The 16,200-nt window shown below is 37.9% G+C and overlaps 1 protein-coding gene across 22 annotated transcripts in view; it reads left to right on the forward strand.

Moving 5' to 3' along the window:
* The window catches only part of BAZ2B (bromodomain adjacent to zinc finger domain 2B), a 463,153-nt gene that overhangs the window by 300,629 nt on the left and 146,324 nt on the right, over positions 1-16,200 (forward strand). For all 22 annotated transcript variants that reach the window (XM_064287090.1, XM_023542904.2, XM_064287092.1 and 19 more), the window contains one exon: positions 16,009-16,155. In XM_064287090.1, the coding sequence (XP_064143160.1) occupies positions 16,011-16,155 (145 nt within the window). In that variant the 5' untranslated portion in view covers positions 16,009-16,010. The remainder of the gene's footprint in view (positions 1-16,008; positions 16,156-16,200) is intronic.

The raw sequence follows: 16,200 nt of genomic DNA on the forward strand, positions 1-16,200 counted from the left end.
TTTATTTTTCTTCTTCTTTTTTTTTTTTCCCCATTTCTTGGTTTCTTGTCTCTCCACTCCAACAACAAACTCCATTAGCATTCTTTTTTTTTTTCTTTCTCGTTTGTTTTTGGCTCCTGCTTCTTTCTCCTCTTTCTTTTCTTTCCCAAATCCGTCTTAGCTCCACACGTCACAATCGCCCCCCTCCTTCCTGCCTATCTGCATCTTGTGCTGAACATCACACCCCCAAGCAGCACAGGCACAACCTATCGGAACCTGCCCTACACTGATTCCTGGCTCACCCGTTTGGCCCCAGTATGTGCCACAAACAACCTACCCCAGCCCTTCCCCTTCAGCTGGACCTGCCCTGCTGCACCATAACTGAGTGACTCCCCTTGTCCATTGGACAAGGAGATGAAAAGTATCATTCTCACAGACAAGCAAAGAACAAAGAAGGCATAGGCCACCTGCTCAGACATAACCAAATGAAACAAAAAAGCAGGATGAAACAAACAAGTCTACAATCAATAAACAAAGGAAATAACTACTGAATGTCCCAAAGACAGCAGACAATATGAAAACATTTTAAAAAAAGGACAGGATGGTTCCAGTAGGCATTCAAAAAAAAACACCAGATGGCTTTCCAGTAGAAGAAAAGAACTAGCACTGGAAATACCTGATAGGGAATTCAGTTTTCTAATATTCAGAGCTATCCAAGAGTTGAAGCAGGAAGCAGACAAAAATGTGGAAAAAAATAGACAAATTCATGGAACCCCTCCCCCCCAAAAAACCCGTTGCTGTTGAGTCAATTGCATCTCATAGCGAGGCCATAGGAGAGTAGAACTGCCCCATAGAGTTTCCAAGAAGCACCTGGTGGATTCAAACTGCTGACCTTTTGGTTAGCAGCCGTAGCACTTGACCACTACACCACCAGGGTTTCCTAATTCATGGAAAAGGCAGAGAAATTCATGGAAAATACAGACAAAAAAAATGGAAGAATTCAGGAAACTAATACAGGAACAAAATGCCAAAATAAATTTGCGACTAGAAATCATACACAAACAACAATTAGAAATCCAAAAGATAAACACCAAAATGTCAGAAATGGATAGTGTCATAGAAGGGCTGAGGAGCAGGTTTGAAACAATGGAAGACAGGATCAGAGAAATTGAAGACAAACACTTGGATACAACTTTTTGCGAGGAAAACTCAGAAAAAAGAACAAAGAAAAATGAAGAAACCCTGAGAATTACGTGAGATACAATCAAAAGCAAAAATTTTTGAGTGATCCGAGTTCCAGAGCAGGGGAGGAAATCAGAAAACACAGAGAGGATCATTGAAGAATTGGTGACAGAAAACTTCCCTAATATCATGAATGATGAAAAGCTGACCATCCAAGAAGCTCAATGAACCCCACATAGGATAGACCCCAAAAGAAAATCACCAAGGCATATCATAATCACACTCACTAAAACCAAAGACAAAGAGAAAACCCTGAGAGCAGCTTGAGAAAAACTAAAAGTCACATACAGAGGAGAAACAATGAGACTAAGCTCTGATTGTTAGAAACCATGCAGGTAAGAAGGCAATGGGAAGACATATATAAAACCTTGAATGTAAAAAATTGCCAACCAAGAATAATATATCCTGCAAAACTCTCATTCGATAAAATAGATATAGAAGGAAATTTTCTCAACATAAGTGGTAACTTTGGTGAAGGGTAAGACCATACACAATACTGGGGAAGCCAGCACAACTTCTAGAAGGCAAGGTCATGTAAGCTCCATAGACACATCCAAACTGCCTGAGGGACTGAATTTTGGGCTGAGGGCTATGGGGACCATGGTCTTGGGGAACATTTAGCTCAAATGGTGTAACATGGTTTATAAAGAAAATGTTCTCCATTCTACTTTGGCAAGTAGCATCTGGGGTCTTAAAAGCTTGTGAGCAGCCATCTAAGATACACCACTGGTGTCACCCATCTGGAAGCAAGGAAGAATAAGGAAAACTAAAGATACAAGGGAAAAATTAGTCCAGAGGACTAATGGACCACATCTACCACCACCTCCACTGGACTGAGTCCAGTACAGCTAGATGGTGCACGGCTACCGAAAAATTAGTCCAGAGGACTAATGGACCACATCTACCACCACCTCCACTAGACTGAGTCCAGTACAGCTAGATGGTGCACGGCTACCACCACCAACTGCTCTGATAGGGATCACAAATAGTGGGTGCTGGACAGAGCTGGAGAAAAATGTAGAACAAAATTCTAACTCACACAAAAAAGACCAGACTTGCTGGTCTAACAGAAACTGGAGAAACCTCTGGTATATGGCCCCAGGACACACTTGTGGCTCAGTTATGAAATCATTCCCAAGATTCACCTCTCAGCCAAGGATTAGACAGGTTCATAAAACAAAATGAGACTAAAGGGGCACAACAGCCCAGGGATCAAGAACTGGAAGGCAGGAAGGGACAGAAAAGCTGGTAGTAGAGATCCCATGGTCGAGAAGGGAGAGTGCTGACTTATTGTGGGATTGTTGACCAATGTCATCAAACAGTATATGTACTGTTTAATGAGAAATTAGTTTGTTCTGTAAACCTTCATCTAAAGTACAATAAAAAAGGCAAAAAAAAAAAAACTTTTTTTTTTTTTCTCTGTTAACTCAGCTCCTTTCCTGCTGAAGGGGAGATTTTATTCTACTTCATCAGACATGTAGTCCTTGGCCTTTTTGTTTTCTTGGCTTCTGAATATATATGGATATCTCACATATCTTGTTTTATTTTCTCAATCTCTTATGCAATGGCCTCGATTGTCATCCAGAAATATCTTAGATATTCCTATTAATTTTAATTGTGTTTGTTAGCTAAGCAAAGGTTTAGGTTTTTTGCTGGCTCTTTGGGATCCCTTGCAGTTTGTGGGCAAATGGATTAGTTAACTATGCATTGTCTTTTTATCCTTCTAACCTTTGTATCCTTATTACAAATCTCTTATGTCTAGTCAGTATTTAAATTCATAGTCTATACTGTGGGTTTAGTTGACCTATCCATGTTAAACCTCGTTCAGATCTTGCCTTAATATTATTTTATTTCTTCTTCATTGCCTTAGTGTAACCTCTTCCCTACAGATATTTCATTGCAAAGGAATAGTTAATTCTTTGAATGGAAAAGGATACTCCCTATTAGTAGAAAAGATTATTTACTGAGCAATATAAAAACCAGTGCTTTACCATCTACAATTGGATAATTTTCCCAAATCAGGCCTCTTGAGATATAAATAAGAAAAGCGTAAATCTTTAAAAAATTTAACAGAAGTCTATAATTTAGCATTTTGAAATACAAGCACATTTGGAGATAGAATCCAGGACATTGGAATGGATGAAAAGGAAAAAATGCCATTAAATTAAATATTTTAAGGTAACGTGAGGGTTGCTTTTGTTTGTTTTTTTACTGTCAAGGTGGTAAAACTTTGATAGCATTTGAGGGCTAGTTGAATTCAACCCATCGTATTTCCAGTAAGGAAATTAGCACACGTTCTCCTCGCTTATTGACTATCTCATCTAACATTTTATGTTTATGACAATAGTAAAAAATCTACTCTTTTGCACATTAACGAGGCCGCGGGCATGGCACCTGCTGCAGAGTGACCCCTCCCTCGAGGAGAGTCTCCTGTTGGCCACTCACTGGGAAGTTGCGCCACTGCTGCCTCATGCTCTCTACTTCCTCTAGCAGGCAGGGTGCCCCGTACAGCTGCTGGTCAGGCTGGCCTCCTCTGTGGCCACGGCCTGCAGGGGGATGTGCAGATAGCACTGAGCCAGAGGATACCTGTTCTGGGTTCCTAGCTCCTATTTGGCCTGAGGTCCTGCTGCTCAGAATTGCCGAGGGATGGTAGAGAAGGAAAGAAAGAGGCATCGAAGAGGATGTTTGGAAGAAATGTGTGTGATTTAACAGTATACCAAAGTAAGCTTAACTGGGCCTGAAGCTCTCGGCAGGAAGCACAGAGTCTCAGTGACTTGCCAGGCCCCAAGGGCAGAGCAGGCTTCAGGATCATGAACACAGGGATTATAGGGTTGGAAGTGGATCCCTGGAGGCAGCTCTGCAAGAAAAGCTCTAACCCACCACAGGAGGAAAGTGAAGTGTTTAAACTGCGGGCCCTCTAGTCACACAGCATGTCTTTATCCAGCTTTGTCTTCTCCAAGTCTCCTTCCCTTCAGAGGAATAATGCATAACTGAACTTATCATGTGGTAAGCACACGGGTAGATCTCAGCTGTTATTATTTCTATGATCATAATTTCTAAATTAAAAAAGTAGGATAGAATTTTATTATAATGTTCATTTTCACATAAGGACCTGGTCCTTGGAACCTAACTATGTTGGTAAGTGAGGAATGTGGGTGTATTTAGAGAGGTTGGAGATTTGGTCCAGATCATAGGCACCTCATTACCAGCCTGTTTCTGATTAGAGGTGTAATTAATTGACTGGCTGTTTACAGTGGTAGTTAAAATGGGTCAAATGACATAAAGGAAATCTATCCATTTTATATATTCATATTTTAAGTAACAAATACCCTGAAATAATAGTGTTCCTGAAAATGCTGATATATAAAAATTTTGTGAATAGAATCATATTATATTCAGAGAATAATTTTGCCTACTGTCTAATAAGGTATTTCTGCCTCATCGCATATTTCCCAAAGTCTCCTAACAGAAAATTTTTGTTTATTGCTTAGTTTTTGTTTATGTTTTACTGCTTAATGTCTTGAAGTATTATTTGTCGAAATGTTTATTTGTCTGGAACTTATCTTAAATAATGATTGTTTTGAAAGTCTTTGTTAGAAGTTTTAGAAAATAATGGACTTCTAAAGCTCTACTGTAAGTGGTGTTACTAAAACCAAAACAAGCAGCATAGTGCCTACTTCCTGATATTCTTCCTGATTTTGTTTTTTACTGAGGTTACTTTGAGAAGGAAAGGTAAGAGTTCACCAAATCTGCATCTGTGCTTTGAACTGTCGCAGAGAACTTTTAGTATGGTTGGCACAGATAAAGGTATTCTTTAAGAAACCGCCTTTCAAGAGAAATACCTAAGTCTATTTTTATGTGTACTTGAATCTTCAGTCTATTCTGTAGCTATACTTGGAGTATTAAAGGATTCTTGTGTCCAAAGCACAGGGAGCTGATCATGTTTACCTGTCTCAGCCAACATATCTTGTTCTTGCTACTTGCACCTGTTCAGGTTCACACCTACCAGCTGTCAGTGTTTATAAACTATGATTGCACAAAAAGAAACATTTGATATATGTGAATTTGAACAATATTATCATTAACAATTGATCATCAGAGCTTTTTTGGAGTACATAAAATCATGTAGGGAGGTGTTTGTGGTCTTATATTTTTCGTAAATTCTGATTTTAATCTCTTCTCAGAATCATTATAGATAAATATAGTTGTAAGAAAATACAATAAAATTTGTTACCCAATATAAAAGCATTATGATATGCATTCACTACTTATCATACATTATCGGTTTCTAAACAATTAGGACAAAATGTAACAGACTCTAGAGGTATGATGACACAAAAGATATGCTAAATATAACCATTTACTGCAGTGGCTTTGGATTATTAAGTTCATCCTGAATCATCATTTTATTATAGTTAATGTAGAATTACTACTTAAAAGAGAGTTTTGATTAATTGAATTCTAAGTAATACAGGTTTTGTTACTTAAGATCAGCGTTTATCAACCTTGGCACTGTTAACATTTTCGGTCAGATAATTCTCCCTTGTTGGGGGCTGTCCTATACACTGTAGGATGTTTAGCAGCATCCCTGGTTTATACCCACTTGATTCCAGTAGCACCCTCTCAATTGTGACAATAAAAAATTTAGAGACCTAAATAAAGAAAAGATACCCCCGTTCATGAAATTTGGAGCCCTGGTGGCACAGTGGTTAAGTGTTCAGCTGCTAACCAAAAGGCTGGCAGTTCAGATCCACCAGCCCGAGTTGGAAACCCTGTGGGGCAAGTTATGCTCTGTTGTATAGGGGCACAATGAGTCAGAATCGACTTGACGGCAGCAGGTTTGGTTTTGGTTCCTGATTTTGGAAGACTTTATATTGTTAGGATGTCAGTGCTACCCAAAGCATTCTACACATGCAATGCAATCCTTATTAAAATTCTAACAGCCTTTTTTTGCAGAAAGAAAAGCCAGTCATCAAATTCATATGAAATTTCAAGAGACCTCTAATAGCCAAAATAATCTTGAAAAATCTTGTAGTAAAATACAGTAGAGCAAAGGAAGACTTACACTTACCAATTTCAAAACATACTATAAAGCTACAGCAATAAAAACAGTATGGTACTAGTATCAGAATAGATATAGAGACCTAAGGAATAGGATTAAGAGCCCGGAAATAAACCCATCTGTCTATGGCCAGTTAATTTTCAACAAGGGAACCAAGTCAATTCACTGGGGAAGATTAATCTCTTTAATAAGTGGTGCTGGGACAACTGGATCTCAAAAGAATGGAAAAGAATGAAGTTGGACCCTTATCTCACACCATGTATGAAAATTAACTTAAAATGGATCAATGACCTGAATATAAGAACTAAAATCACAAAACACAAAGCGTAGAGGTTAGGCTTCAAAGCCTTGTTTTGACAGAGGATTCTTAGATATGACATCAAAAGTGTGAGCAACAGAAGACAAAATATATAGATTGGATTTCATCAAAATGAAAAGTTTTGTGCATCGAAGGACTTTGTCAGGAAAGAAGAGACAACCTACAGAATGGGAGAAAATATCTGAAAAGGGTTTATGTATATCCCAACGACAAAAAGACAAGCCACCCAATTAAAAATGTGCAAAGGGCTTTAATAGACATTTCTCCAAAGAGACATACAAATGACCAATAAGCACGTGAAAAAATGCTTACCTTCATTATTCATGAGGGAAATGCAAATCACAGTGAGATACAGCTTCACATCCACTAGAATGGCTGATATCAGGAAAAAGGGAAAATAAGTATTGGTGAGGATGTGGATGAATTGGAACCCTTGTCCATTGCTGGGGGGAGTATAAAATGGCACATCTGCTGTGGAAAACACTTCGGTGATTCCTCAAAAAAGTAAAACTTAGATTTACTGTATAACCCAGAAATTCCAGTCAAAGGTATGGCTCAAAAAGACTTGCAAGCAGGGACTCACACAGATACTTTTATACCAGTATTCACTGTAGCATTATTCATGGTGGCCAGATGGTTGAAACAGCTCAAGTGTCCATCAGCAGATAAATGGATAAACAAAAAGCATTGCATATCCACATTGGAATATTATTCAGCCATAAAGAGAAATGAACTTCTGATACATGTTATGCATTGTTGAACCATGAAAACATTATGCTAAGTTAAATAAAGCAGATACAAAAGGACAAATATTATATAATCCTACTTATATGTAATATATATATATATTTTTTTATATGTAATATCTAGATTAGAATAGACAGATAGGTAGTTTATTAGTGTTTACCAGGGACTGAGAGGAGGAAGGGATAGGGGGTTATTCCTTAAAGGATACTGAGTTTCTGTTTGGGTTGATATTAAACTTCTTGAGATAGATAGTGGTGATGGTTGTACAATATGGTGAATGCAATTCGTATCTCTGAATTGTACACTTAAAAACAGTTAAAATGGCAAACTTTTTGTTATATGTATTTTGCCACAATTAAATTTTTGTTTTCATTATTGCTTCTTTGTTTACAAAAGAAATACATGTTCCTTGTAGAAAATATAGATAAGCAAAGAGTTGGAAACCTCTTTCACTTTATGGGTCCATGATTCTTCATATTCTTCTGTCCTTTAAGTCAAGGAGTTTTAGAGCTGGCAGATATCGCAGCAGTTATCTCATCTAACCCTCCGTTTTTCAGAAGAGACCAAGACAAGGCTTGTCCAAGGTCACATAACATGCTCTATTGAGTGCATCACCCTAAGTAATTTCATAATGCCCTGTCCTCTAATTGTTTGTGAATGGCAATTAAAAACTGTTTTTGAAAGGAAAGAAAACATAATCTTAATTTGACACTTGGATCTGCATTGAACAATGCATAAACCAAAAGAAGAAAAAAAAAAAAAAACTGTTGCCTCAAGTTGATTCCCACTCATAGTGACCCTATAGGACAGAGTAGAATTGCCCCATAGCGTTTCCAAGGAGCAGCTGGTGGATTCGAACTGCCGATGTTTTAGTTAGCAACCGAACACTTCCAGTGCACCACGAAGTCTCCATGAACAATGCATACAGCTCTAATAAAAATACTATGAAGTTAAAAAAAAAAAGTCTCCAGACATTGCCAAATGTTCCCAAGAGGAATATTTGATGGGACGAAGGGTGTGTGTGTTACAAAATCACCCCTGGTTGATAGCCATTGCTTTAGGCCATGGGGAAGATCTATAATGAATCAAATCATTTACAATCCCTTCATCATCTTCTATACATTTTTCTCCCATTGTTCACATCATCAAATTTATTTTTCACTGTAGTATGGCATGTTCATTTTCAAATGTGGTAATCTGTGTCCTACCTGGTGTCTTAGTTATCTGGTGGTGCTATACCAAATACCAGTAGTGGATGGCTTTAACAAATGGAAATTTATTCTCTCACAGTTTAGGAGGCTAGAAATTTGAATTCAGGGCACAAGCTCCAGGGGAAGGCTTCATTTCTCTGTCAGCTCTGGTGGAAGATATTGGTCATCAATCTTCCCCTGGTCTAGGAGCTTCTCACCGTAGGAACCCCAGGTCCGAAGGACATGCTCCGCTCCTGGCTCTTTTTACTTGGTGGTAATGAGTTCCTCTTTTCTCTTCTTGCTTCTCTCTTGTATATCACAAAAGAGATTGACTCAAGATACAACCTAATCCTGTAGATTGTGTCCTGCCTTATTAACATAACTGCCGGTAATCCCATCTCATTAACATAATAGAGGTTAGGATTTGCAACACATAGAATAATTACATCAGATAGCAAAATAGAGTACAGCCACACAATACTGGGAATCATGATCTAGCCAAGTTGACACATTTTGGGGGGACATAATTCAATACACAATACAGGTTAACTTTATAAATAAAGAATTAAGTTATACGTTAGAAACTAATTTCATAAATATTCTTATACCTACTACATTATTTTTAAGCAAATAACACACAACTTCTACTTTTGTTTGCCAACCACTTTCTCCCCGCTGTGAGGTATATTTGTAAACACTGCTATGCCAATTAAAAAATTTTTTTTCATGTTACTGTAAAAAAATTAGCATAGTGTGCTTACGGTAATACCTTGCAGTGGAAGGAGCCATTGGCAAACGAGCATAGAAGGTGTGCCTTGTTTGCATAAAAATACAGTCATTGATATTCTTCTCTTGGTGAGTATGTTGTGAGTTTGGGACTTCTGCTATTACAGCCTATTCATTTTGATCTTGTGGTATGTGGGCTGTTTTTTGCCACAAAGATTCGGTAATTGGTGGTGATTTTAAACCTGAGTTGAATATGATATTCTTAACACACTGAACGAGAGGCTGGTATAGGAATACCATCATCTGATCTGGATGTTCTGGCTGTAATAGAAATCTGGAATAGATGGTTCTTGGATACCTGAACTTTCTTATTTTAATGAATATATATTTTTAAGGAAACTCTGGTGGCATAGTGGTTAAGTGCTACAGCGGCTAACCAAAGGGTCGGCAGTTTGAATCCACCAGGCGCTCCTTGGAAACTCTATGGGGCAGTTCTACTGTATCCTATAGGGTCGCTATGAGTCGGAATCGACTCGACAGCACTGGGTTATATATTTTTAATGGTCTGGATAAGTATGTTTTATTGGTTTTTACATAGTGTGTTTTAATAATGTATAATAACTTGTATATTAACAGTAAGTATATTATTTTACCAACTGAAAATTAATGTATTAATTTTTTATCTATATTTGCATTCCTGCTTACTTTTGAATGTTTTAAGGGAAGACACCTTACCACTGGTGTCTGTACAAGTATGAGGCATTATCTAAATTTTTAATTCTTAGCATAAAATCTATCTGGCAAAAAATAAAATGACATGCCAACTATATAAATAACCTATAAATAGATATAACTTGCATCTACATGACCTATACAAAAAAAAAGCAAACTGTTGAGTTGAATTCCGACCCATAGTGACATTATAGAACAGAGCCTAATTCCTACCCATTACGACCTTATAGGACAGAGTAGAACTGCCATATACAGTTTCCAAGGCTATAAATCCTTAAGTGAACTGCCACATCTTTCTCCTGTGGAGCGGCTGGTGAGTTTGAACCTTATAGCCTGTGTTGTTGTTAGGTGCTGTCAAGTCAGTTCCAACTCATAGTGACCCCATGCACAACAGAACAAAACACTGCCTTGTCTTGCACCATCCTCACGGTCGTCGTTATGCTTGAGCTCATCACTGTACTTTGTCAGTCCATCTAGTTGAGGGTCTTCCTTTTTACCTATGACCCTTTACCGAGCATGATGTCCTTTTCTAGGGACTGGTCCCTTCTGATAACATCTCCAAAGTACGTGAGATTAAGTCTTGCCATCCTTGCCTGTAAGGAGCACTTTGGCTGTACTTTTTTGAAGATAGTTTTGTGTTTTCGATAAAGGTTTACACAGCAGTTTAAACAGCAGTTTAGATTCCCATTAAACAATTTCTAAACAAGTTGTTCAGTGACCTTGGTTATATTTTTCAAAATGTGTGAACATTCTCATTATCCCTGGTTGTTCTGTTTCCATTGATCTAGTTTCCCTGCCCCTTTACATTCTCATCTTTGTTTTAAAGTAATTATTGACCATTGGCCTCATATAGGTGATTTTTTTTAAAGGATAGTACTTATGTGTGAAATTCATTATTTTTTGAGCCAATTTGTTTTTTAGCTACAAGGTGACCTCAGGAATTTCAGTTCAAGGTTTGAAGAGTATCTCAGGGCTGTCATCTCACAGAGTCCTCCAGTCTAAACCAGTACAGTAGGCCTAGCTTTTTTTTTTTTTTTTTAAGGCATTTGAAGTTCTGTTTCACATCTTCCCCCATTCTGTCAGGCTCAGTCAATTGTGTTCCTGATATAATCAGTAGTGGTAATTGGGTACCATCTAGTTCTTCTGGTCTCAGGGTAGATGACGCCGTGTTTCGTGTAGACTGTTTATCCTACAGACTACTGTATTTTTACACAAATAACATGCGCCTTCTGCATCTGTTTGCCAGCCATGCTCTTCCTTTGTAAGGTACCCTCACAAGTGCTGCCATGCTAATCCTCTTCCACATGTCGCTGTGAAAAAAATTAGCATGCACACTTACAAAAATACATTGCAGAGGTAGGGCATGGCTTGCAAACAAATGCAGAAGGCATGTGCTATTTGTGTAAAAATACAGTAGCTTCTTCTTTGATATCCACTGATTTTAGCACTCCTTGGTGCACATGCTTTTAAGCCACTTTCTTCAAATAGTTCTTACAATATGGTATAACAATCATTGTTTTGTTGATTATCTACAGTTAAAAAAGACATAGCCTTCTTACCTTTTTGCTTTCAAATTGATGGTCACTTTTTTATTCCTTCTAGAAGGAGCCCTGGTGGTGCAGTGGTTAAGCACTCAGCTGCTAACTGAATGGTTTGCAGTTCGAACCCACCAGCCACTCCATGGGAGAAAGATGTGGCAGTCTGCTTCTGTAAAGATTATAGCCTTAGAAACCCTATGGAACAGCTCTGCTCTGTCCTGTAGGGTCACTATGAGTCAGAATCAACTCGACAGCAACTTCTTTTCTTTTCTTTTTTTCCTTGCAGGAGACAAGAGTAAATAAATAAAATCCCAAAACAATAAGATGTAACTAAAAGAGAGAATTTTGTAAAGGTGATTCATAATAAATCAAGCATAAGACAGTCTTCATTCTAGAGTAATAGAAGATAGAGTAGATTTTTTAAATTTCCATAGAATGAAAAAAAGATATGTATAAGATGAAAATGGAGTGGTTGATCAAATTTTAGAAACCCTGGTGGTGTAGTGGTTAAGTGCTATGGCTGCTAACCAAAAAAGTCAGCAGTTCAAATCTACCAGGTGCACCTTGGAAACTATGGGGGCATTTCTCCTTTGTCCTATAGGGTCGCTATGAGTCAGAATCAACAGCAGTGGGTTTGGTTTTTTGGTTTATAACTAGGAAATACCTATTTAAAAAAAAATTAGAGTCTGTATAAGGAAACAGAAGGAGCCCTGGTGGGTCAATGGTTAAGCACCCACCTGCTAACCAAAAGGTCGGCAGTTTGAACCTACCAGCTGCTCTGCAGGAAAAAGATGTAACAGTCTGCTGCTTCCAAAGATTTATAGCCTTGGAAACTCTATGGGGCAGTTCTACTCTTTCCTATGAGCTGAAATTCTACTCAATGGCAAGGGGTTTGGGTTTTGGTTTGGTAAGGAAACAGGGGTTTACTTACATACAAGAATACTCAGCAACCCTAAGAGATCATACTGGGTAACAACGTATGTATTTAAGATCAAAATAATTAAGATAAAATAATATATGCATAAGGTACATAATAGATTTTCTAAGGAAAATGGTTGAATAAGCATGTTTTTAAAAGTTAATTCTCTCCCGAAATACTCACTTAAATGAACAGAAAGAACCAAAAATAAAAGAAATTTTTGCCCCTTTTTTCCAATTTCGTAGTACAAACTCTGGTTCCACTCTTTCTCACTGCCAGGCTTAAATTTTATTTTTAAACAATGGGATAATAAACAATCTCGCATACATTGCTTTGCCTACTGAGATTTATTTCTGCAGAATGTTATTGTTAGTTGCCATCTAGTCTATTCCAACTCATGGCAACTTCCTGTGTGTAGAGTAGTACCACGCTCCATAGGGTTTTCAAGGCTGTGACCTTTGGGAAGCCTTTGGGTGGGTTTGAACTGCCAGCCTTTGGTTAGTAGTCCGGCACTTAACCATTTGCGCCACCCAGGGACAACTTGTTTCTACAGAACGGATTCTCAGAAGTAGAATTGCAAGATCTAAGCATATATATTTTTTTATTTTGTTGGGTAGAGACTGCTTGTTTTATCTTCTGGAATTTCCTCACTTTTATCCTGAGTCAAGTAATATCAACAGATAGAAATATGCCTAGACTTCATAGCTTATTAGCTTGTTATCCTTAAAAAATGACTATGTATTGAACTTTTATCCTGTGCCAGGTACTCAGCTAAAGTGTTTATCTTTATTGTGTCACCAGATTATTTTTGCCATACAGTACAAAAGCAAATTGAAAAAAACAAACAGAACTTTAATTATTTTTTAAAGTAGTGATAATACGTTTGAATAGTAGATTTTAGAATTATTTTACACAATGAGGTTACCAGATATAAAGACAAAAAAGAAAGTCTATCCTGATAGATCAAGATTTATTTGTATTTAGTAAAACAAGACTTGTTGGTAAAAAATAACTAGAGAGGAAGATATCAGCCATGGGCCTTGTCATCAGAGAGCCACATGTCTCAAAGCTCTTTAGTGACTGTTTGATGATCCCAAACCTGCTCTTTAAACATTAGTTCCACGCAGCCATTACTAGCAGCTACATCTTCCCATGATGAACACTGATGAAGAGAAAGAAAGATTCTGTAAGAATATGAGCATACTCATCATAGCAGTACTGTCATCTATGGAGGTGATTGAGAGCAATGCCAGAATACGAAGAACTTTTTAATTGTCTATCATTGGAAAGCTGACTGAAATGATCCTATTAATACGTCATAGAGTAAACTGAGATTGCCTTTACCATGTGTGTGTATCTTAGGAGAAAAAGCATCTGTGTACTATATGGATTCAGTCAATATTTATACATTAATTTTACATTGACTTAATAAATATTTAAAAATGAAATTTTAAGATGAAATCAAACTATTTTTCTTAGAAAATGTATTGTAATCATGGGAGCTATCAAATTCCATGCAGAAATTCCATAGCGAAATTTCTTTACGGTTAGATTATTTAAATGGTGAGAGTTTATTTGAAATAGATCCTGAGGTAATTTATAGGCGAGGAGCGTCATTTTTGTTTGTTTGCTTCTTCTTGTAGATTGTGTGCTTCTTAGAATAACTATGAACCTCATAATTTCCTTACTTGTGGGAACAGTGAATACATAGAATATTCCAATATAATGTGTTATATTCTGGACTTTTAAATAGCAACATAAGCTATTGCAAAAAAGCAGTGCAAGATTGTACCATAATACCTAAACAAATAAAGATGCTTGTAAATGATTTTGTGTTTATAAATGGTTCACACCAAGGCCATTTTGAGATCATAATTCAAACCTGACTTCAATAAAAACTCTGGAATGTATTTGCCTTTTTGGGGACCTCACTAAATTAGGATTACCACACCAGATTCTTGCACACTTAAGACCTGCAGCCAAATTGCTGTCTGGGTTTAGAAGGCAAGGATGCAGTGCATTCAAATGTAATATTTTCTTGATTCATTAAGATAATGTGGATATTATGTTGCTGTTGTTAGGTGCCGTAGAGTCAGTTCTGACTCATAGCAACCCTATGTACCACAGAACGAAACACTGCCCAGTCCTACGCCATCCTTACAATCATTGCTGTGCTTGAGCCTGTTATTGCAGCCACTGTGTCAATCCATCTTGTTGAGGGTCTTCCTCTTTTTCACTGACCCTCTACTTTACCAAGCATGATGTCCTTCTCCAGGGACTGATCCCTCCCGACAACACCTCCAAAGTATGTAAGGATGCAGTCTTGCCGACCTTCTAAGGGGCATTCTGGTCGTACTCCTTTCAAAACAGATTTGTTTGTCCTTTTGGCAGTCCTTGGTATAGTCAATATTCTTGACCAACACCACAATTCAAAGGCGTCAATTATTCTTTGGTCTTCCTTATTCATTGTCCAGCTTTTGCATGCATGCAATGCGATTGAAAATACCATGGCTTGGGTCAGGCACACCTTAGTCTTCAAAGGTAACATCTTTGCTTTTCAACACATTAAAGAGGTCTTTTGCAGCAAGTAAATGGATGATGACATGGTTTAGGAAGAAAAAGACATTAATATGTTAATTTCCCATAAGCCTGTGGCTATACATGTTTGTGTGAAATTACTATATAGTCATGCGCCACATAATGTCTGTCCAAGCAACATCCAACTGCATATATGTCTGTGATCCCATATAGCTTTTTTAATTATATACGGTAAATATAGCTATGTGTATAGGCTTGTCTGGACCCGGGAAGAAAAGGGTAGAGGAAGAAAAAATGGAAGGAGGAGGGTGTGCAGGGGATTCCCTGAAAATGTGGGACTAAATCCCTGGAGACCAGTGAACCTCGACAGGTTGAGCTGAGTGGTTGGGCTGAGTACTTGAGTGGCTGCTGTACTCAGCAGAACCTCCAGGGCTTGCTCATGGTGCACAGCTGGGCTCTGGTGGGATGCGGGGCTCAGGATGGTGAGTGCACTGGGGAAGGAACCAAGAGGAGGGCTTAGGAAAGGGCATGGATTCGTGGACCCTGGGCCAGAGAAGAGGGATCCTACAGGCTCCCTGGAGAAGCCACTGAATTGTGGGGACCAGAGAGAGGGACAGAGACTGACAAAGCAAACATACTTTGCCAAGTAATGTGGTGTTTGCACAGTGTCCAAATCACACAACATCGTATTTCACAAAACATATTGTGGAAGTTAAGCGACGCATGACTGTAGTCAAATCACTATTAATTTCTTTTGTTATGAGGAAACCCCACATGTCTATTAGAAGAGGATTTGGTATACTTAACATTAAACTTACTTCATAAATTGGTATTTTTAATTATATCCTTTTAATCTACTCTCCATTTTATCTTTCAGAAGAACATATACTTCTAAATTTATTTCCTATTTTAAAATAGTATGCCTGAAAAGTTAGACGTGTTTTAAATATGTTTTATGCCATTGAATAATTCCACTGTCTAATACTGACAATTAACATTTGTTTCTTCTTTCATAGATATGGAGTCTGGAGAACGGCTACCATCCTCAGCAGCCTCCTCTACTGCACCAACTTCATCTTCTACACCTCCTGTGGCTTCAGCAGTTTCTAAAGGCGGCCTTTCTACCGGAGCTGCTTCGCTTAGCTCTACAGTCAACCCATGTGGTGAATACCCTTTTTTAAACTCAATTTTAGAATGCTATCCTGCTA

This window comes from Loxodonta africana, chromosome 6 (assembly GCF_030014295.1).
Source record: "Loxodonta africana isolate mLoxAfr1 chromosome 6, mLoxAfr1.hap2, whole genome shotgun sequence".
NCBI lineage: Eukaryota > Metazoa > Chordata > Mammalia > Proboscidea > Elephantidae > Loxodonta > Loxodonta africana.